Source organism: Echinops telfairi, unplaced genomic scaffold (assembly GCF_000313985.2).
Source record: "Echinops telfairi isolate 266 unplaced genomic scaffold, ASM31398v2 ScPeMD7_2010;HRSCAF=2546, whole genome shotgun sequence".
Classification (NCBI taxonomy): domain Eukaryota; kingdom Metazoa; phylum Chordata; class Mammalia; order Afrosoricida; family Tenrecidae; genus Echinops; species Echinops telfairi.
Window position 1 is genome coordinate 1,519,278 of NW_022105908.1, and position 24,216 is coordinate 1,543,493.

Here is a 24,216-nt window from a genome sequence, read left to right on the forward strand (position 1 = left end):
CTGACATTGTACTTGTTAATTGCTGTTAAATCAGCTCAGACTCATTAACACTCCAAGAATAACAGAAGGAACACTGCCCAGCTCTATGCTACCTTCACAATTATTGGTATACCTGAGTTGTACTCTAGTTGAATAAATGTCACCATTGAGGAAGGATGGGTATACAGAACTCTATCTACATTTAAAAAATATTCCTGCAAGTCTCAAATTATTTAAAATATGCCTTTTTTGTTAGAGTAAGGAAATGTACTTAGAGCATGGATATTTGAAGAAAAAAAAAAGTACAGTAAAAAGCTGATTTGTCAAATAGTGGGAAAAAGGAAAAATCTGGTCCAGGGATTCAGAACCTTCCTTATCCCTTGAATGTCTTTGGAAAAGACTAAGAAACTTGTTCCTTAATAATACTTCTAATTTCATAAGTAAAACACATAGGATTACAAAGGAACTCAATTAAAATTGAATCAAATTGCCAAATTTCTTTCAAAATTTGTTTTTTAAAAGAATTTTAAAACATGATTTTCAACTTTAAATGAGGTAATCAATGAAAAGAACCAAAAGGAATGATTTGGAAATTAAGTATTTTATAGGAAAACATACTCTCTCAGATATTAACCATGTAACAGAGATATACTACATAAAAGAGTATGGGTCTGGAAACAGAATGCAAAGATTAGTGAAGCAGAAATATGGAAGACAAAAAGCAATAGAGTAACAAGTGTCAAAATAATTCCAGGATAACAAGCAATCTAGAATGAAATTAAGTCTAATCCATAATACATAACCTAATATTTTTAATTCACATATGAGAACACAAAGCTTTTCTAATTATCTTTCTCTGGGAGTGTGTGTGTGTGGGGGGGTGGAACCTTAAAAAAATGACAATTTGGTATATTAAAAATTGCAATACAGAAACACAAATAAAGGTTAAAATAAATGTTAGGCTGAGAAATGCGTGAAACGACTCAGTGGCAGAGAGTTCGGTTTGGGAAATGTAGTTCAACATGTATCAAAGACCTAATGTCTTTGAGGGGTGCGAAGGTTAACGTCCTTGCCTGCCAGCCCAAAGGGTGGTTGGTTAGTTCCCCATCAGACGCGCCTCAGAAGAAGCCTGGAAATCGATTTCTGAAAAATTGGCCATTGAAACCCTGTGTAGCCTGGTTATACTCTGTGTGACACACCTGGGGTCATCAAGAGTCAGAAAAGACTTGCTAGTAACTAAAGGAAATTATCTTTAATACACAAGTCTTGCATTATTCAGATTTAAATGATCTTAATACAACGGGCAAAATAGCGTAAGTAAAAAATTATCTATCTATCTATGCACGTATGAAGGTAGCATCAAAAAGTTTATGGCCACATTACATTCTCTCTTAATTCCATTTTTCCACAACTTTTTAAAAAGTCTTCTCAAAGGTCTGTGTGTATGTGTACATATCAGCACAATTTTCTGATGAAGTAAATGTTCGTGAATGACTCCAAAGTTTCTGGTCTGAATGACTGAAGATTGGACTGACAGCAGTTGCGATAGTGCAGATTAATGATAGTTAGAGCAGGTTATTGAGGGAAAGAATCAGATGTGTAGTTTTTAGGACATGGTACATTTCTTACAGAACTCCAAGTTCAGCTGTTGAGGAGAGAGAAGGCTATCTGAAGAGTTGAGATTTCTGAATTTCCTACATTTTTTCCCCCACTGGCAATGAAATTTCTGATGAGGAAATGTGTCAGTGAAATACACTTTCATTAATATCTATTTGTTATAAGCACAGAGAACGCATACTTTATAATGTTACCTCCAAATCATTTTGGGATGCTAGTTAATGAGAATTGTTTAAAAACCTTCACATGACAAAGAAGGTGAAATTAATATACAATTTAATTTAATATCACAGGGAAAAATTCATTGCTGTAAAATTTTTTATATTGTCATTACCTTTAGCTTTGATTTTATCTGCTCCTTTAGTACATATCCAATTTTAATTGAACTTGTTTTATTACATTATCAATGCTAATCCTTTTAAAGATGACTAATAAATTTCCAAGAAAATTTGTACAAACAGGATTATCTCCTATGTAGAAGGTAAGTTCACTTTTAAAGGACATCTGTGGTGAGTTACAATAACAAAGGAACAATGGAACACTATGTACTCAAGTTCCTTTGAACTGTAGAACTGATGTTCTCATTTTCTCATGTATTTCTTCAATCAGTATTCAAGAAATACCTACTAGTCCTATTTGGCAGGCACTATGGGTGAGGATAAATAAAACATGCCCTTGTAGCCAAAGAAAAGCTCACAGACTGATGGAACATTCTGCTATATAAAAAAACCAATTAAAGTACAAATTAATAAATGATGTAATAGAAGGTATATAATGAGTTATGAGATCTCAGGGGAGAATGTGTCAAAATTTAGAAAAGGTTAAATTAAGCCCTATATGGAGAGCAAATACCAAACAAACATTGATTAAAATGACCTTTGTGTACAGGTTAATAATTACAAATAGGGGAAATATTATTGTGGTACCACATAGTAATCTCTCATGATCATAATTTAAGAACAGCCATTTTAGATGTTTTCTATTGTAAGAACTAGATGGCATATAACTAGTCCTTTTGCCAAATCACTGAACTCTATTCATTAAACACCTAAGGGCTCTTACAGGAGATTAGAGTGCCCAAGTCACCCCCGGAAGCTTGAGATACTTTGTAGTAAAACATCAGTGGCATATCCAGAAAAATGTCTTGGATCAATGGATTATTAAAAATGAATGCTGAATTCTTTACCATCACACTAACCTATAAAGACACTTAGAAAGCAATTTTATGCTCAATGACTATTTAGATTTCAGCTTCAGGGAAATGACGATGACAATAAAAAGGAAAATAAGGACAGCATTTTTGAATTGATTAGATTTTCTCCTCTTGTAAAAGGAATAGTGGAGTGGATTGGCTGAGTGTCTAATTCAAGTGATGTTTTAAAAATTGAGGTCAATTTTTCAAGATGGTCTGGGTAACGATAGTTACTTATATGACCATCTTAAAATGTGTATGTAGATATTTGTAGGAGGGCAAAAATGCAATAATGGTGCAGAAGATGATCAAGAAATGGGGTTAACTATTTAAACACATAAGCCAAGCAACATCCTAATAAGGCATGGCACAAAATGTAAATTAACTATAGGTTCTAGTGTTTTAATTTGACAGCTGTTTGACAACTGCAAAGTGGAAAACTGACCTCAGACAACTGTGTGTAAATGACAGACGATTAAGCCAAAGAATTTCACAGGGACTGATACAGCAGACATTGTAGGAACTCCTCACAGGGGAATAGATAAATGCAGGCTGGAATTTTTATCGTCTTTGAAGGTGCTGATGTTCAACGGACTTAAATTTCACAAAGAGCTGTGTGTTACTCATCATAATCAATGGCATTTTCTGAAACATAATGCCATCGGTCGAGAAATAATTGTAAGCACATTTGCAATTTCCAGGTGTTTCTTGAAGCAATTTTTCACCACCCCTTCTTGACATTACCTTTTGAGTGCTAAAGCAGCAACATCTAGTTTTTTTGAAATTCAGAAATAATGAGCTCGTCTATGGTAAAGTTCGAGAAGACACACATGTCCGAGAAGGCTAGCAGTCTAACCTGCAAGCTCTGATTCAGGCACCACAGCTGATTCCATGCAAGCTCCTGGAGATGCTGTGCTTCACTTTCTTCAGCATGAAAATAGAGAGAGAAAGACTGCTTTGAAAGGGATCAAACAAGAAGGTGCTGGACAGAAAGAGAGAAAAAGGTGGAAGAAAACACACGATCATGAAAGGGACCACACTTCCTAGTCAGAGAGCGAATGGTGCAATCCCTAAGACGAAAGCCCTTTGGGTTTCTAACTGAATTCACCCCATGGCTCAATTTTCAATCAAACAATATGTTTACAAAGGAAACAATAACCCTCATGAGGTGCGCACACTTCAGAATGAGTGACCGCTTGGTAGCAAATGCACAACATTTACCAAGGTCCAGGGTCAGCAGTTAGGGAAAAAGGAGGAATGGAAACAGAAGACACAGGGCAGAAGTGAGATAGGCGCAGCTACACTGTGAGGACTGTGAGGAATAAGGGCAAGCACAGCATGCAATAAGTGTTGCGTGTGAAACTAGTAATCTTCTCTGGAATTAGTCAAGCAAGTCACAATAAGGTAAAAAAAAGGGGGAGAGATGAAACTATATTCAATTATCTACTTGTGAAATGATTTTTTTTTTCCTCCTCCTTTTTCTAAGCAACAGTATAAAAAGTGTATGTTCTTTAACAACGTGCCAAGTTTGGGGCAGGGAAGGAAGTCACCAGCCAATTTCAGCCCACTGGACAGGCTTTATTTGGCCCACATAGTTTTCAAAACTGTAGAATTGAAACATTTCACATGAAAATCCAAATTTCTAGCTTGTATTGAAAAACTGGTGGTTCTAGCAACATTGCACTCACATTCAGCAAAGCCAGTAACAGCAGCTGCCTCCTTGACCAGAGCACTCACACTGCAATTCAGCAAAATCATCACATGACCCTAAAACGACACGTGCTTCTAACACGAATAATTCATTGTATCTGAGATAAGTATCGTATGCTGTGATTAACTTGAAAAACAAAAACAAAGTCATTTCTAAGGCTTGTGTATCATTTCTCCAACAAGACTTTCCTACAAATACTACTGTAATCCAGGAAGGAAAGTCGCTTGGTGGAGGTCCATAGAGAGATCTGGAGCCAGGAAATGCCCTCCTTGTACCAGGCAGCCATGTAGATAGGCCAAGGTGAGAAATGAAGGCCTAGGCCGGTTCCAGTGTAACCTTCTATTTTGTACCCATCTACCCTTGACTCTTTTCCTCATGGATAGGTGAGGATCCGCTGCTACATGCTTTAAATATCTTACCACTCACCACAGTGGTAGGTTAGTAACCTTGATAATTTCTGGTTGATGCTTCTTCCCTCTGCCAGACAATAGGCACTATTCACTAGTTGTTTACAAGAGTGTACTATCATAAAATTTTACTCTTCATATTGGCTACACTAATTTTTATAGAAAGGACACCTCCTGACCTCCTTTTCTCATTCAATCACTTTTATACATTGTAGTAATAGTTAAAGGCCCCCGTGTGGCTCAATCCATTTGAGCTTGACTACTAACTTAAAGGTTGGTAGTTCAAACTCACCTACCAGCACTGCAGAAGTCGCAGATCTGCTTTAATAAAGATTACAATCAAGACAACCCTACGGAGCAGTTCTAGTATGCAACACGTGGAGCTCTGAGCCAGTCAATTCAACAACATGTGGGTGGATTCCTCTCTTTCTTTTAAAAGAATGATTAGCCTGAATTGTACGGTTACTATGTACCAAGTCTCTGGGCAAGCACCTAATACAGTACAGTTAGTCCCCTACTTATAATGAGATTCCATTGTAAATTAGGTCTTACATAGTCCAATATCTTATTCCCCACCCCCATTGCTATTGTTTTCTTTATCCCTCTATCGTAAAATTAAAGAAAGGAATTAACTGCGTGATGGTGAGTGGTTTGAAGCCACTCAGGGCAACCTCAGAGGGCAGGTCTCACCATCTGCTTTGGAAAGAACACAGTTCTTAGAAACCCCACGGAGCACACTGCTACTCTGAAACACAGGGGGGTGCTCAGAGTCAGAATGGGCACACCGGTACTGGAATGGCTGTACAGCATCTATGGGTACGTTTGAATGCTTTAGAGGTGTGCAGGCCTTTGCCAGCCTGGACTCTGTTGATGACTTCAGCAAATTCCATACAGTACTGGGCCCAGCCTCTACCTGATGTTTTCAGTTGCACCGCAAAGTTTGCAATTCCCCTACCAAACTCCCTGTGTAGAAATTTTTAATAGCTCTATAAAATTTTACCCAAGGAGTTCCCTCTGCTTGGAAGCTCCCCTCCCATGCCTCATCTACCTCAGTAAATACCCACCTAATGTTTCCACAGTCTGCTCCCTTCCCCATAAAGTTTTCCTAATTTCCACAGATAGAAATGACTACTCTCAAAGTCTTCCTGCGCACCACCAGGGCAACACCCACATCTTACCTCAGTAATGACTTACTGTTTTTATTTAGTTACACATCTGCCTTTAACCATGAACTGCTTCGAAGCAGGGACTCAATCTTTTTAAATGTCTCTGGCATACGTAATCAATATGTAAGGATCTCTAGAAAACAGAGAAGTGCCCTGGTGGTGTAGTGGTTACTCACTTGGCTGCTATTCCCAAGGTCAGCAGTTGGAAACCACCAGCCACATCAAGAGAGGAAGATGAGGCTTTCTATTCCTGTAAAGAATTACCATCTCAGAAACCCACAGGGGGCGGTTCTACCCTGTCCTATAGGGTTTCTTTCTATAGGTTTCCTTCTTTCATCAATCAACTTGATGGCAGTGAGTTTGGTTTTGAATTTTAGAACATAATATTCAAGAAAACAGGAGCACAGAGTATTAGCATTTTCTACTACTTAATGACATTTTGTGTTCCAGGCTTAGCCAAATCAGAATTCTTTTCTGGTTTCCAGAGGATTTCAACAGCACCCCACTACCCCACCCCACGGCCCCACAATAATTTTAACTTGAACTAAGCAGAATCACAACATTCTATGCAAGTAAAAACTAGTCCAGACATATTTTGCTGCCCCTGAAAGACAATAAAACAAAACCTAAAGTCTTATGCTCCCTAAGTACAAACTAGAAAGAGTCATTTTATAAATCACCTGGCTTATGTATACCAGCTTTATTTAGGATGGCAAAAGATCTGTTGAAAACATATTTTTCTTTTCTGGGAAAACATATTAAGATTGTGAAAGGGCATGGGGACTGTTCACATCTCTATTTTTAAGGCTGATAGCATGCTTGTTTGAAATAAGGTATTTTGCCATTTGATCAGTCATTTTATTCAAGAGTAAGCAAAAATCATGGAGGGATTCTAACTAAGCACAGTAAATGGCATCCTCTGCTAATATTCTACTTTACAAATCACTGAGTTTTTTTATAAGAACTTGTAATCTAGTCTTAAAACATATTTATATTCTTAAGGTGAGATGTGCTATTTAATTCCTATTATTCAAATCAGGACACAATATCAGTAGTATCAGAAGAGGGGTCTGTATTCAGATATCTTTAACTAGATGTTTAAGAAAATTATATACTGAACAGTTAAGTTTTTCTTATTCAATTAATGGTAGTGATATATACAATGGTATCATCTAGATTATGAACCATGATTTTGCTAAAAGCAATAGCAGAACAATCTTAATTCTACTCAAATATTAATGAAAATGTTCAGATATCTGACTAAATTTCTGTTTCAGTGAATTTTTTTCTTATAAGCTAGCAGATAAATATCTTCTCGTAGTAAAGAAAACTCAGAATAAAAGCTAAAACTATATATTATTTTATATGTGAAGGTTACACAGTATACTCTAAATTACAAGTATACATAAATCTTATTAACGACCAAATTTTCTCTTTTGTTTCATCCTATCTCTACATTCCATCATTCAAATCCTTTTAAATTTCTTTGTTCTTCCTGTGATCATTGCTTCTGGGAGAAATCTGGCATAGGATCTGAAGGAAATGCCAGAGTGAAATTTTTCTTAAGATTAATTACACAGGTAAGTAATTTCCCCTTCTGACAAAAAAAAAAAAATCTAAAACTTCTTAGAAAATCAGTATGCCAGGACTGGGTGGTCGTGAAAATGTTTCAGGATTTACTTAATCACCCACACAAATTTTAAAGGTGTGATATCTTGCTTAAAGCATTTTGGAGTCCCATCTGTAGTTAGAAATAAAAAGAGACAAAAGAATTTGCAGGAGTTGGACCAGGTTAAGAAAGCACAGGTATAATAAATAACATCTGTTTCACTGTCCATCTCCCCGCCCTCCTCCTAACACACACACACACACCCTCACACACACCCTCACACACATACCCCAATTCCTATTTCTTTTGGTGCCTGGAAGCTCAGTTGGAAGTCAGAATTGTCAAATACCTTAAATAGTGAGGTATGAATATATGTCAAGGCATCAAGAATTTTTACATATTAAACCTGAAAAGCAGCTTGTCATTAAAACAAAGATAGTTCCTATGTGACCAGGAAATGGTATTGTTCCCTCCAGTCCCACCACACCGTCAGTTTTCATATCAGTGTCATCTGTCATCAGTCAAGCAGGATTTAATCTAGCCCAGAAAACAACAAGGGGGATCTGTGGTTCAGGGCAGAGAAGCAACAGCTAATGGGATTCAGAACAAACTACCAGCAAAGACAAAACATCATTTAAGATTAAAAGGCTACAAAGAAGAAAGAAAAGCTTGGGAAGAAACTCACCCTCTGGTAGACAAACGCCCCAAGACAACAACTATCTAGCTACCTTTGGTTTATCCATACATGGGACCCAGAGAACACAGCTCAAAAAAGTCCTATCGGAGTGCTATTGTTATTGTTAGATGGCGTTCAGTAGATCCCGAGTCACGGCAGCCCTATGTACAAGAGAACAAAACACTGCCCAGTTCTGGACCAGGCTCACAATGGGTAAGTTTGAGCTCGCTGCGGCAGCCACTGTGTTCAATTCAGCTTGTTGAGGTCTCTTTTTCTCCGACCCCGCTTCCACAAATGCTGTCCTTCTCTAGGGCCCAGTCCCTCCAGGTGGCAAGTCCAAAGTACACGAGCACAGGAGCACCGTCCTGACTTCTAAAGGGTATTCTAACTGTACTTCTTCCAACATAGGTTTGTGGATTCTTTGGGAAGTCTGTGTTGGATTTCAAATTTGTTACCAATACCATAATTCAAAGAGCTTAATTACTCTTTGGTCTTCTTTATTCATTGTCCGGCTTTTACCAATATAGAAGTGATGGAAAACACCCTGGATCGGGGGAGGCATACCTTAGTCTTCAAAATGACTTTAGTCTTTTACACTTGAAAGAGATCTTCTGATTGGTTGTTGCAAGATGTAGCTTGATTTCTTGACGATTGCATTCATGGCGGTTGATTGTAAATCCAGATAAAATTAAATCCTTGCTTATTGCTCTAGTTGTGAAGATTTTTGTTCTCTTTATATGCGGTGTGGTCCATACCGAAGGCTTTAATATTCATCTGTAGGTGCTTCAAGTTCCCTTCATTTTCATTAAGCAAGGTTGTGTCATGTTGGCATATGTTCCATATTTCCGCTGCATATCTCGATTAAATATGTGCTTATTTTTTGAATTATTAACCTTTTGCCAGTATTTCTTTAGTTTACCAAAACTGACAATATTAACTCCATCATCCTTCCAAAGAGAATTAATTCTGTTTAATCTAAGGCATCTCCACATATTTAGTTGTGAAGAATAAACATAAAAAACACACACTTGTAATGAATATATACCGATAGTCACACACACACAGACAACGCAGTAAACACTATGGAGGGCCATATCTGATCTCCTCTGGCTTCCCTGCTGCCCTGAGGCTGGGGTCAGATTTGCCTCCACGCTCCATTCTTCTTTACCGACCAGGCCATCAACCCTCCCTCCCATGGCACTCTACTTCTATTCTGGGTTCAGGAATTCGTTGCAGTGGCCACACAGAGCTCACAAACAGAATCACAATTTGGGGGTTTATTAGGGAAGTTAACAGATAACCACACATCAAGGTCAGCACATTTGCCCTTCCCATTCTTTAATAAATCCATAAATAACGCTACATAGAAGATAATCAAATACTGAAAATGAGGGTCAGGAATAGATGAAACTTTTATATTAATAATAATAGAATTAATGGTAAACATTGTATATGTGAATGGTCTAGGTGCCTTAAATCCTCCCACTCTCAACAGAGAAAAACTCTGGTCACTTAACCTCGCATACACAGTAGCAAAGACGCCAGCAGTTAACCTAACTTACCCCCTCAGCAAAGATGCTGCCTACAGACTCTAAAGTCAAACAGCCATCTAAACTTGTAGACACTTTGAAATTTTAAAACCTTGGCCCATAATCATCTTTTATGCATTTCTATCTAAATGTGCATAATTCCTTTTAGAAGTTCTTTTTTCTTTCCTTTCTCCAGAAACATTCTAGCCATAATTGACAGTGAATTCCCCTTGATGCACATTTTTGGAGGACGGTGAGGCCAGAAAGCAGCTCCACCTCAAGGTAACTCCGAATTATATTTTAGGATTTCTGAACCATTGGATACTTATGGAGGGGGCCGGCAGTGCAGCAGGCTAAGTGTCAAGCTGCTAACTGGAAGGTTGGTGGTTCAAACCCACCTGCTGCTCTGAGGGAGAAAGAGAAAACGCTACTTTTATAAGGGTTCATATCCTCAGGAAGCCCATGGAACAGTTCTATAAGGTCTCTGAATCAGAATCAACTCAAGCGCAATGGCTTCGTTTTTTGAAATCGGCTACTTCTTTTCCCGAAACCTCCATATTTTACTTTTAAAACTGTCCTTTGAATCTACGTAATGCAGGCAGAAGATAGCAGTATCACAAAGATCAACACAGCTCTTCATTTTAAAGAAGGAATCTGAAAACTAGAATGTGCTCTGGATTTAACTTCATCAATAGATTAATAAAGGTTGTAATTAAAAAACCAACAAACTGAAAAAGGACCTAAAACCATCAAGAAAAACCCATTTTACTTACATTACTTTGCATTTAAATTCTCTTGGGCAAGAAGTAAATGTGTGGGTAGCAAAAGAGGCGCAAATTTAGAATAAACAGCATTATGGTTTACAGAAAAGGACCACACCTTTGGTAAACGGGTAGCACTATTTGAACTGCCCTATATAAGAGTATGTCGACATTGGAAAAAAAATGTTTTATATAAACAGATGTCTCCTATCAATTATTGAAAATATATTGTAGAAATATAGATTGTAGGTATTATCAAATTAAAGCTATCAAATTATCAAAGTTCACATGTTCTGCAGGCTGTCAACTATATACCCTCACTCAGCTGTTTTCCTGCTGGTAATTTGAATTCCTGTTTCAAAACTGAGCCAACTCCTCTTGGGTGTTCTGATGATGAAAACAACTTTCCTTAAGCTACAGCCAAAATTTTTTCACTGCACTGTCTCATGAAAAAGCCACAAGGCAGAGACCAGCCAGGGGAAGTTTTTTTTAGGGAACTATTTTGATGTTTCAAATCATAGAGAAAAAGGCATATCAAAATAATATGCTAATGAATTTTTAAAATACATTCTGATTTCATACACCAAGTTAACTAATTACTGAATAACTTTTTAAAAGTACATCCTTACTGAAAGTACATTCCACTACACATTATAGTGATTTTCAAACAAATTAAGTCCAGTCCAGAAAAGGCCAGAACATTGACATGACAAGCTCAGGGAAAAGGATCTGAAATGGACCGAGAGAGCTATCGCTAAGATGAGAACATTAGGGCAGTTCTAAATTCCTTAGCTGAACGATTCCTGGTTATGAGGAGCCGATACTACACTGCTTTATAAATCTGAACATATTTGAAAACCACTGACCTCAAAAAAAAAAAAAAGATAAATTAGTGAAGTGACTCAGACTTCTATGGACCAAGTTTCCAGTGTTAACCCACCCACACATATTATTCTTAAAGGTCTTTTAGAATATACAATAAAGCACTCTAGTCCAGGGGGAAACGACAGTATCATCACCGAGCTGAAGAGGGACAGACTGACCTGGTTGATGCAGTTGGCAGCGCAGGATGCAAGGCCCGTCCCAACAAAAGTGAGCAGGAAGCAGGGCAGGTCAAAAGGCCCTGGAGCCAAGGCAAATCCAGCGGAAGTGGTGCTGACTACGAGAGCTGCAACACAGAAGCAGCGCCGCTGCGTGATTACCAACACACGGTCCAGGGCGACAGCCAAAAGACAAACAGCAGATTGCTCTCCACTTAAACTAGCTGCTAGCATTAATAACACGAACTACAGCCTACTCATCTGAACTATGGTTTTACATTTTTTATGTGTTCATTTTCTCCTTACCTCCATTATACTAAAGAGTAATCAAAAAAGGTGGCTATTTTGGACTCAATCATTCACTTATTCAGCAAACATTTCAGTGAGTACCTAATCTGTGGTCAGTACTGTGCTGAAGGTAACACTTAATTGTGCTCAGGTGGAACTTCGTTATGGCTCTTGAGAGGCAACTGAAGAGGCTATCCTAGTAATCACTGTGAACAATGGTAGTCAAAGTGGGTACTAAATAGATATACAGGATATATTGATTGGAAAATGGTTAAGTCTTGGTAACTGTGAGAGGCAGGAAGGCAAATGAACCAAGACACAGTGAGAGGTGTTTGTTGCATCTGGGCGGCATTTTAACATGAACAGAGATATGAAAACCAGATGAAAACTGATGGAGCATAGAAGAGCATTTTACCCTGCAATAGGGAAAGCACACCTTTCATAACAGTCCTTTTAGTCATCCCTGCACACACTTAGTGGCCATCAAGTTAAACATCTTAAGAGCAAGCAACAAAGCCCCTTTTTCTGACACTCAAACTGCACATTTCTTCGAGGAGACTGTTCAGAAATCAAGCCATAAATTATGGAACCGTGTGGAAATGAGAGACGTCTTGTTTTGCACAGCTCACCCGCTCTCCAGATGGGTCACGTGATTCCTCATAGATTCGTGTGTCAGTGACCAGCCAGGCCTGGAACACAATCTCCTTATCACCCAGCCTCCTTCTCAGTTCTCCCAGAAGAATTCTACCACCCAAGGAGCATGGTTGATGGTATCAGTGGGCGAATTTGAAGAGTAGGAAACTATAGGTTTTTCCTTCTCAAAATGAAACTATGTAAATTACTTCTCTCCACAGGGCCAACAATCACTGTCAAGGCCTTGAACTTAAACCAAAAGTAGGCCACACTTAAACAACAGTGGCAGTTAGAAGAATACACAGAATTCATGAGAACTTAAAAAATATAGAGTTGACTTAAACTGAATATCCAGACCAACATTCAGTATTATACTTTATAGACAAAACAAACAAACAAACAAACAAAAAATCAATGACCACCATAGTGGACTGTGTTATAATTTCTGAATTCTCAAAATTAACACGCTCTTTAAAAAAAGAATCACTTCAACAGGGTATATGTAGTTATATGAAGCCAAATATCAAATGAATTCAGAGGAGGAACTATTTTGCTTTTCTTATAATTCACTCCAGAACTTCAAGAGATGAGCCATCCAGAAAGCACTTTAGCTTTTGACGGATGGGTCTGGTTGAGAAGACACAGGCAGCGACTTGCAAAAAACTGACAAAGGAAAAAGAACATTATGTCAGCAAGACAATAGAATGAATGCATCTGAGAAATGGATATTTTACCTCCTTAAAAAATTCACAGCTTGTGAATGGCCATGTATATAAACTATGATTAGTTACTGATATAAAGGAGAAAACAGTGTTTTACAACACCATTCTAAAACAATACTAATAAAACGCTAACAAAGAATGTATTTATGCTCACTTCATCAAAGCAATTAATTTAAAGCAAGAGAAAGGCAGGAGGATTGATAAACTGTACAAATAAAACTGACCAAAGCAATATTCTCATACAACACTGCCACGGCTGTAATTAAACTTTTCATTGATTTCCTGGGATTCATTACATGGAATCATTTTGCAACACCCGAATCTCATTAAAAGTGAATGTAATATATTCTTTCATTAATAACACTTGAAATTATATTTTATTTGGTAATCTCATATTCCGCCCGTTCACAAATAAACATAAAATCAATGCTTCCAACGAAGCATGCCTCATCCAATATGGGGCCCGAAGTGTTGCAGTGCAGGATCCCCGGGATTCCGGGGACTGGAGAAAGAGTCATTCCCACTTACTCTTTGATCACGCCTGGACCACCCGCTCCTCCCGGGTGCTGTAGACAGCCAGCCAGAAAACCCCCCAGCTCTGGTCGGAATTGAGTGAGTTTCGCTTTGGCGTTGGTCTCCACGGAAAGAAATTCAGGAGCAGTCTGCACTAAGACAATCCCAGCTGTGCGGTCCAACCTCACACCCTGCCAGGCTCTTTGTTCATCCCAAGATCTGACAAAGGCTGCTCAGGGCCACCTTTTTCCATGTCCCAGCACTCACAGGACTCACCAAGTACAGTCTCGGGTCTGCCTGCCTTCTGCAGCGAGTTCTTATATTCTAATTTTAGTGACATCTTTATTATGAAGCAGTCACAAAGAAATAACTCTTTGAAAATATACTGCCAACCTATCATCCAAAAACATGTTGGTATGAATTTCCCACAAAGATATTCTCCTATATAAACATAAGGTAACCATCAGATCTGAAAATAACATCAGTGTATTACCATCATCTAATTGACAGACTTCAATCAAGTTTAACCACCCAGAAGTGTGAGTCTAATAATGTCCTTTTTAGTTAAAGGGTTTAGTTTGGAATCACATTTAGATGTCTCATTTCTGTCATCCCTTCAGTCTGGAACTGTTTCCTCAGTCTCACCTTTCACTGCTTAGACGTTTTTGAAAGTATAGGCCACCTGGTTTGGAAAGTGTCATTCATCTGTGGCAGGGATGGTACAGAAACAATATATGCTCTCCTCGCTACATCATACCAGGTGGCACATAACTTCAATCTGACCAACTCCTGTTGGTCATTCTGAGAACCTGATTAAACACTGTCCCACTGTAAAGTGGCTTTTTCCTTTTGTTAATAATAAATTCATTGGAAGTAAGTACTTTAAAGCTATGTACCTATTACATTCCCCATCAAAGCTTTAAATTATTTCTATCTGTACAACTTCCAGGTTACCTTTTCCCCAATGGATTAGACTACATTATTGCTTAATTTTAAGGAGCCCTGATGATGCAGTGAGATAAGCATTGAATTTCTAACTGCAAAATCACTAGTTCAAACCTACCAGCTACGCCATGGGAGAAAGCTGAGGCTGTCTGTTCCCATGAAGATTTAGTCTCAGAAACTCTATGGAGTTCTACTCGTTTCTATAGAGTTGGAATTGGTTCGCTGGCACAGGGTTTGTGTGTGTCAGTTATTATTTACTTTGATGCTCAATTGTCACTGAAGATCAGAAGTGTGAGTACCACAGGTTGAATTCTGGGCTGAAACCAACATGTTGGCAGTGCCTATAGTTTGTAATAAGGGGTTCAGCAGCCTCTTCAAGGCTCACTGGTTGCTGACAAAATGCGTTTCCTTATGTCTCTAGGGCTGAGGTCTCCTTTTCTCCGTAGCTGTCGGCAGAGGACTACTTTTCGCACCCACAGACCACCTTCAGTTCCTTGCCGAGGGGTCCTCACAAGCAGCCCACCACAGGTTGTTGCTTTCTTCCAGCCAGTAGCCTCCTCCTCCTCCTCCACACTGCTATTTGGGTCAACGGACTTACATCTGCAAAGTCTCTTTACAACAGCACCTAGACTAGCCTTCAATAATAGGGGAGAGGTGAGTGCTCCCCAGCGCCTGAGAATCTTGGATTCTTAGAATTCTATCTACCAAACAGCACATCTCTTAATCATTTCCTTTATATTTCTGGTTTCCTATAGAATATAATCTAAATCTGACACGGGCCCAATTTTAATGTCCCTTGTAATGTGGTTTCAAACTTTATACCCAAGATATTCCTCAACAGTTGGACTTTCTTCAGCAATACTAGTTGTACATTTACAGATGTGTTAAGCTGGATAGTTAGCAATATTAATCTGAATAAGTGGTGTTAATTGAACTGGCAATAACGCCACATGGGAACAGAATGTACACTGAAAATGATGATGATAAAATAAAATGAACATTTGTGAAGCACTTTACAATTTAAAAGGGCTTTATATTTAGTAATCTCAAAAAATACTGTGTTTTAAAGTAGAGTGGGTATAACTCAGGTACTGAAAAAAATGATTATTTAAATTTACATTTAATTTAAAAATTCCTTCTTTGACAACACACATTGTGTATCTTCTAATGAATGTAATACATTACAATTAAAGTACATGAATTTTATTACAAATAGCTATGAATTCCTATATTATATACTTATATGTAATAGTGTAAACATTACAAAAATACATGTAAACGTACAGAACAATATCCATTTTGTTGAGTCAACTGGGATGCACAGTGACCCTTGTATGTTATACAGAACTATTCTGAAGAGGCTTCAGGAGCTGCAATCTTATAAACGTGGACTGCCAGGCCATTCTTCTTTGGTACTGCTGTGCAGATTCAAACCAACCTTTCAGTAAGTACCTGAGAATACAGTGTTTACACCACCGTGGTGAAGTAAAATGACTTATTGATGGCTCCATTTCTCTATAACTCCCACCAATGCTTAGACAGGGCCATGCAAATAAGGTATAGAGGACACTGCCTCAAAATTGTTCCGTTTTGCCATTCCTTTGAGTACAAGATAGCTACCTGAGAAGCAAGAACAGAGATTCCTATGGTTGCCAAGAAAGAAGGGCCACCAGTGGAACACAAGTGAGATCCTTGTCTGAAGGCGTGGAGGCAGCAGAGAAGCCAACCTGCTGAGATCATGAGGCACTGAAGCCCAGGGAGACACATGGCTGCCATGGACAAAAAACTGCATCCTTGATGTTTTTTAATGCTGACTTGTGGACACCTGTTAATTTCACTAGTAAACTCATAATAGTGAGTACTGCCTATGAGTTCCATGTAGTTATAGAACCGATTATTGAACCTGGCTGAGAAATAGAGTGCCATCGGAGGGATGGTTGCTGTCAAGATAGGGACAATGAAGGATGGAGGGTAGAGGCATATCTGACTTCTGCTTTGGGGCACTCAGCCGTGGGCTGGTGTGGAGTTGGTGGAAGAAAAGCCACAGGAGGTCAGATAGGACCCAATGCCACTCCTTCAAGCACCCAGGGATACCTAACTCTCTATACATGTAAAACTTATTTTTCTTAAGTAATAAAATGCATGATTAACTCTACAGATAAATAGCAAAGCAAGCAATTTAAGTAAGACAGTAGCATCTGATTTTGTGTATAGAGAACTACATACTTGCAAACAAATGGTGTTAGCGAACTCAATCGAAGGTTTAGTCAAGAGTCACTGTTTGTATGTATTTAGCGTTCTGCTTTACAGGGTATCCTTTACTGTGTATTCTAAACCTTCAACTCCATGAAGAAGACAGAGAGATACACACAATGACCTAGCCAAACAATCAGAATCCCAAACAAGGCATATCACACTTTAGAAACACTGCCTCCCTACCCTACGATCCATGAAACTGTCTCCTATTCCACAGGTCTTAAAGGGGATTGAAACGACTTACATAGATAAGCGCCCAAGAGTTGAGGTGGGAGGGAAAGAGTCCCACTGTCCATGCTGCTACTATCACAGGAGAGGGAGAAATATTTGTCCAGGCTTTACAGGAATCAGAGGACAAGTTTGGCTAGCCTCTCCAAGGGAGACGTAACTGTCTGCACTGCTTTGTGGAAGTCCTTGGGAAACTTTAGGCAGCCTCCCAAATTCTAGTGTCACAGGCTACTTTGCAGAACAGCAACGAGCCCCTTGAAAGGTTTTGCTTTTTCCAATATGCCAGGGGTTTCCTCAGAGAAGTGTCTTCATCAAGGATGATTTTGAAAAGGAAGCAAAAGGCTCAATTCTTTGAAAATCATTGGTCTCTGAGCATAAGCAACAATGGATATATTTGCTTTCTAAAATCATCACTTACCTGTAAGTATAAAGATTTTTTTTTAATGGCCATCTAAATTTCGATTTCCTCATATCTCTATCTCTTATTTTCCTGCTATGTTGTAGCATTGTCCCCCAAATAATTAAGTACGAAACAAAAACCCCAATAAATCAATTGGATAATTATCAATACTGACAAAAGATCCTATGAAATGATTAAAACTACTGACTAAATGAGATTTTGAGATTCTGTATAGATTTTGAATTATCCAGGTGGTCTATATCTCATTAGCCTTGATAGCAGACACCATGCAGTCCTGTAATCCAAAGGCTCATCCTGGGATGTACCCCTTTAAAGCTCTTTAATGGATAAAGCAGACCGAGGAGGCAGCTAATGCTTTGTTTATGTATGTGCCCAAGCCACAGGATAAGTTTGTTAATCAATTTCAAAGTTCACCATGATATAACTTAGTTAAGGGGAAAGTTTCCAAATGAATTTTTTTAGCTCAATAACTTTATTTATGATTTCCATCTCCATTTTCATTTCTATTAGCACCTTTAGCTTCAAATAGTTGAAATTTATTTTAAGTTTTTTTTTTTAAAGGCTTCACAGCTTGGAAGCATTCTGTGAAGCTCCTAACACAGCCGTCTCACCAGCACACATATCAAAGGAAGTGGTAATTCTTATGCTTACTGTTAAATTCACATGAAAAGTGAATTGATGAGAGACAAGAGTCTTTTCTTCCAGCCACATTAAAGGATATCAATCAGGGGCAACTGATTACAAAACATAACTACTTCTGGTTAAAAGATAAGACTTTTACAGAGATTTTTAATAACACAGCTGCAAAACTAAGAACTTATCAGGGTTTCCTGTTTTCCCATTTTCTTTCTTTTTTTTCCCTTTTAATATAATCAATGACCAAAGCGGATCTGAAAGTCCTATGACCAACTTAAAACTCACAACTTCACATTTAGGGAGCAGCACTATTAACAAAATGAAACATTTCAGTGTATCACCCAGGCAAATCAAATAAAAGCATTTGGTTTGCATTTACAGTTAGTATTCCAAAAAGGGATATGAAATTCCTATCAGTTCTTAAATAAGTGGAGTCATAAAAACTGTTCAGATGTAAGTTAAATATCCAACACAGTTAAGACCTCAGATTACACCTGCAGTTACATTTTCCCCCTGAACCTCAGCTTTTCTGCTTTGCCACCCTATTCTTAGATGGCTTTGTAACTGATTGTTTTGTTTTGAAGAAACATTCCTTCTCAATATACTTAATAACTACACCTTACAACTTTGTAAAGACAAACAAACAAAACCAGGCTCACTGCCATCAGGTTGATTCCCATGGGACAGGGTAGAAACTAGCTGTCTGTGTGTTTCTGATACTATAGCTCTTTATATAAACTCTTTAGGGGAGTAGAAAGCCTCCTCTTGCTCCTGCAGTGACTAGTGGTTTCAAACTGCTGACCTAGTGATCAGCAGGCCAACACAAAACCACTATGACTAAAAACATTACTCAAGTCTTTAAAATTTGACTCTCAAATCTTTAAGAAGCAGAAATACAAATCTTTAACAAAATGAGCTTAGCAAGCAGGAATTGTTACTTACACACTTTTTAGTTAGGTCACAGAATGGCTTTTGCTCAGTTTCCTATCAAAGTTACAAGTATTGTTATACAAAGAGCAGATTGTTTTTCACACACATTAAAAAGGAATAAAGAATGATGATTGGGCCTTCATGTCAAGCATCTTCCAGATTTTGAGAGTACTGTACTGACTGTTTATGCATTTGACTATTTTACAGATGTAAGAATTCAGGACAATGGATATCTCCTCACTTGCTCTTCATATCTGAACCTAAACAATATGAGTAGGTTAATGTTTATTATCCCCCCCACCAAGAATTTTCACTGATTCCACGATAAGAACTATGAAAGAGTACCTGGAGGCTTCAAAAAGTTTGTGGAAAATTAGAATGAAAATTGCCTGCCAATTTCTGGAAGGTCACTCTGCAGGGACAGTGAATTACTGAAGGTGGCTCTTCTAACTAAAGTCTCTAAATCCCACACAAGACGACTTCCTTGTATGGGTCTGGTAAGAAGGTAGGGGAGATCCTGATAGAGACAAGGTTGGTGGTTCAAGCCCACTAGTCACTCTGAGGAAGAAAATGCAGCTATTTGCTCCAGAAAATATTTACAACCTCAGAAACCTGACAGGAGTGCTCTCAGTCAGAAGTGACTCAATGCCAAGTCTTAGAATGAAAGGAGACTGTATGGAACAAAACAAGGGCGGAAGTCTTTGAGGATCCTTGATCATCAAAGGATAGAGCTTTTACAAATTCAATGAACTTTGAGTGTAACACAGTAAGGTAATCAGCAATACTTCACAGTTACACTGAGGGTAAAACAAGGTGGTAGATGAAAAACGTCAAGGGATCTAATGAAAACAGGTGACAGTGCCACTAAAAAGGAGACAGTATAGCAACCTAAAGTCATTTGGATCAGAATCCAGTTCAGTTACAGCTAAGGATGGGGCTGCTACAATTATTTGTAAATGAAAAGCTAAGCTGTTCAAATCTCTGCAAATGCTACTAATAGCATTCGTAGTATGTTTCTCTCACTGTACTATTTTTTTTAAAAAAGTGCCTTCCAGGAAGATGGCGACTGAGTAACACATACCGGAAGGACTCCGTAGAAATCAGCACAGAAGAGTTACTTAGAGGGAAATTCAAAACTGCGGGATCAAAGGAGGAGCATCATAAAGATAAGTAGGCACAGATCTACAAGGTTTGGAGGGGCTGGAGGCTTTTAGCTTACCACAGTAGTGGCCGGCTAGGGTTTGACCTTAGCCCCTCCACTGTCAAAGCTGGAGCAGGGACCATTTGGAGCTGGCCAGGGGCTTTATCTCAACAAGGCTACAGCTGGCCACGGCCACCTCGGGTCAGGGATTAAACCCTTGAAGCCCCACAGGAAGGGATTGGGGTTCAGCTAGATGTTACTTTTGCTTCCCTCTCTTCTCTCTATCCCCCTCCAGTCACAGTGGGCTTAGCTTGTTATTTCTTTCCTCTTTTCCTATTCCCTATTCTCTCACAGGCCACTGCTGAACTCCAAACAACTCCCCTAAGCCCAGGGCATTTACGCTTGCTCTCCATTCAGTTAGGTTAGCTCCTCCCTGTGCAATGTATATTCCACCCAACTTCCTCCTGAGGAAATCCTGCCTGGGTGACTGGGGGAGATGCTATTTGTCCTCACGTGACAAAGGGCACTACCTCCCACCTACCTTGGTGCCTCACATGGCCTGAGGCAGCTTGGCCAACAATCGCCAATGTTCCAAGCTGCTGCAGGAACCTCTGACCAATCTCCGCAGTGATATACCTGACCAGGTCAATTCCGCCCACGATTCACTGTGTTCTACACCAAAGCAGGCAACCAACCAGCCTCTGGGGCACTCCTCTTGAGAGTAAAGCCACAGAAGGATAAAGTGGTAGGCTTATTCCATAGTGAAATTAGCTGTAGGAAGTTCGAGGAAGCATTCTTATGAGTCTCCCAAAGAGAGCCATTGCTCTTAAACTTCCTGAAAAATGGCACTTGGTTCCTCTAAAACAACGCAACACAAACAGCCATCAGCCCCAACGACCTCAATGAAAAAACAGGAGAAACAAAAGGCATTGGCAGTTTTCCTGAGCCTAATCACGTGCATGGAAGAAGCAAACATTGATCTGCCACAGAAAGAAATTTTCAGAATGCTGCTTGGAGTCATACAGGATATGAGGGAAACAATACAGAAAAAGGATGAAATGATAGAAGAGATAAAGTCCACACACCAAAGGGAAATACAAAAGCTTAGGGAGGAGATAACAAAAACCAGTAGCAGACTCACGGAACTCGAGAATCGACAGGAGGAAGCAGAAAATCGCATGCGTGTAGTGAAAGACAGCCAAGCAGACGGTAAAAAATGCAAACAAAAATCTAATAAGATGATTAGAGAAGCTGAAGAAAATCTAAGAGCTCATTAGCAGTCATCAATGTTGGTGAGGATACAGAGCAACAGGAACTGTCATTTCATTATTGGTCTGTCACTTTGGAATAAAGCCTGGCAGTTCTTCGTTAAGCTAAACACAGGCTTAGCATATGATCCAGCAATGGTGCTCCTAGGTCGTTAACCAAGTAAGACGGAAACCATGCCACCCACGTAGAAACCTGTGTATGACTATTTATAGTAGCTTTTGTTCATAACAAGGAGCTCTGATGGTGGAGTGTGCTACGCACTGTGCTGCTAACTATGAGGTCAGCGATTTGAACCTACCGGCCACTCCCCCAGGAAAAAGATGAGGCTGTTTACTCCCATGAAGACTTACAGTGTCAGAAACTCAAAGGGACAGTCTACCCGTCATGCAGGTTTGCCTGGGGTTGAAATGGACTCGATGGCAGTGAGTTTGTTGTTGAGTTCTGTTCAAAAATGCCCAGTATTGGAAGCAACCATCAGGTGACTAGGTGAATGGATAAAAAAAAAAGTGTAGTCCAGCCACACTATGGAATCAAATTCATTTAAAAAACATCACAAGACGCAGAGAAACTTAAAATGTTCCTCTATATTGCTTTAAATGTTTCTCACGTATTGCTAAGCAAATGAAGCTAGTCTCAGCGAAACCACATACTGTATGATTCCAACTCTAAAACATGCTATAAAAGTCAAAGCGACAGAGGCTGTGGCAGGAAAAAAAATCAGTGGTTGCCAGGGTACATAGAGAGGGAGGGAGGACCGACAAGTAGAGCCCAGGGTATGAGTGCAAATGGTGGAAATATAGTAGTATACATTTGTTGACACCCACAGAACTGTTTAACATCAAGTGCGACCCCTAGCCATTCTAAGAGGTGTATGGTAGGACAGTTGACCCTTGAACAACATGGGTTTGAACTGTGCAGGGACTATGTGGCACTAATCATGAATGTGTGAGCCGGTTCTCTCTATGGTACATTGTACATCTCGGGCATCCTCTCACCTTTGTCAATATGCTTAATGCAATACCGGAATCCCTGTATAACATCATGAAACTCACAATGTGTTACGAGTGATGATGGAAATGCTCCCACGAAGGAGAGGAAAGTCATGACAGTACCAGAAGAAGTTGAATGGCTTGATATGTATCGTAGATTGAGGTGCACAGCTGCAGTTGCCGGCCATTTCAAGATCACGGAATCCAGCGTAAGTATCCAAGCAAAACAGGAAAAGCTGTGATGCTATCGTTACAGCTAAACCAGCAGATGCAAAAACATTAGACTTTTTGTCAAATAATTTTCTATTTCATATGGAAAATGCAGCTTTATGTGGGCTTAGATAATAAAGCCACAAAAAAATGTCTTAGTTGTTATCATAAGGCTTCCAGTCAACAGGAGGCTATTAGTAGTTAAGTTTTGGGAGAGTGAAAAGTTAGATGCAGATATTCAACTGTGCAGGGAAGGGGGAAAAAGCACCCCTTGACTTTGTTCAAGGGTCAACTATATCTCATTTCTATTCTGATTTGTGATTCTCTCCTGGCACAGGATGTCGAGCATCTTTATATTCTTATGTGCCATGTCAATATTTTTCTTCGGTTTCTGTTTGGATCTATTGTCTGTTTCCTATCCTTTAGTATTAATAGTGCTTTGTATATTTTATATACAAGTCTTTTATCAGGTATATTTTTTAAAATTTAAAACAATCATTAATTTTTAATAGCAAAAAGGTAGAAACTACCTAAATATCCATTAATAAGGAAATGGTTAACTATGTTAATCCTATACTATAGAATACTAGCAACACTAGAACATTCTAGCATCACGCTAGAATCACACACTATGGAAGGCCAGCAATATCAAGAATAGGAAATACATCTAATTGTTTTGAAATATAAGTCTGTAATATATATTTAGGGAAGAAAGCCAACAATAAACATAATGTTTATTATTATTCACTGGTTTAAAGCACATACAAAAAAAATCTACATTATTACCTTCATTACCTCATATCATCCTCACAACCATCTATGGAGGTAGCTCTATGCCTATTTTAGAGGTGAAGAAACCAAGGTGTAGGTAGTTAAAATAATTGTACCTGTGATCACAAAGTCAATAAATGGAAGACAAAGGATTCCTACCCAGGAAGTTTGATTCCAGAGTCTGGACACAGACTTCTGCAGAGAGAAAGGCTGAAAAACTGAATGCAAAGAAATGGCTATTGCATAGCTTGGAAGGGGAAGCTGTATATCACTATGAACTTTTGTTTAAGCTTACTATACTAAAAGTGAACCAAAAAAATCACTAAAAATATAAGGTAGACATACTGTCACAAAACATATATGCAAAATATTTTAAAGATATTTATATATGTGAATTATATGCCAATAAAACTGTTCAAAGAAAACAAAGAAACTTATAAAAAAGCATTTAAGGAGCAAAATTATGACTGTAGATGTATACAGAAATATTCTAGAACTTACTACACTTAAATTTTCAAAATGACAATTATTTTGAAATGGTTGAATTATAATGGGGATTTCTTTACAATACTTATAT

The 24,216-nt window shown here is 38.7% G+C and overlaps 1 protein-coding gene across 2 annotated transcripts in view; it reads right to left on the reverse strand.

Moving 5' to 3' along the window:
- Positions 1-24,216, reverse strand: part of LOC101651740 (protoheme IX farnesyltransferase, mitochondrial) — a 153,393-nt gene that overhangs the window by 110,398 nt on the left and 18,779 nt on the right. For both annotated transcript variants that reach the window (XM_004716307.2, XM_045293401.1), the window contains exon 4: positions 11,691-11,815. In XM_004716307.2, the coding sequence (XP_004716364.1) occupies positions 11,691-11,815 (125 nt within the window). The remainder of the gene's footprint in view (positions 1-11,690; positions 11,816-24,216) is intronic.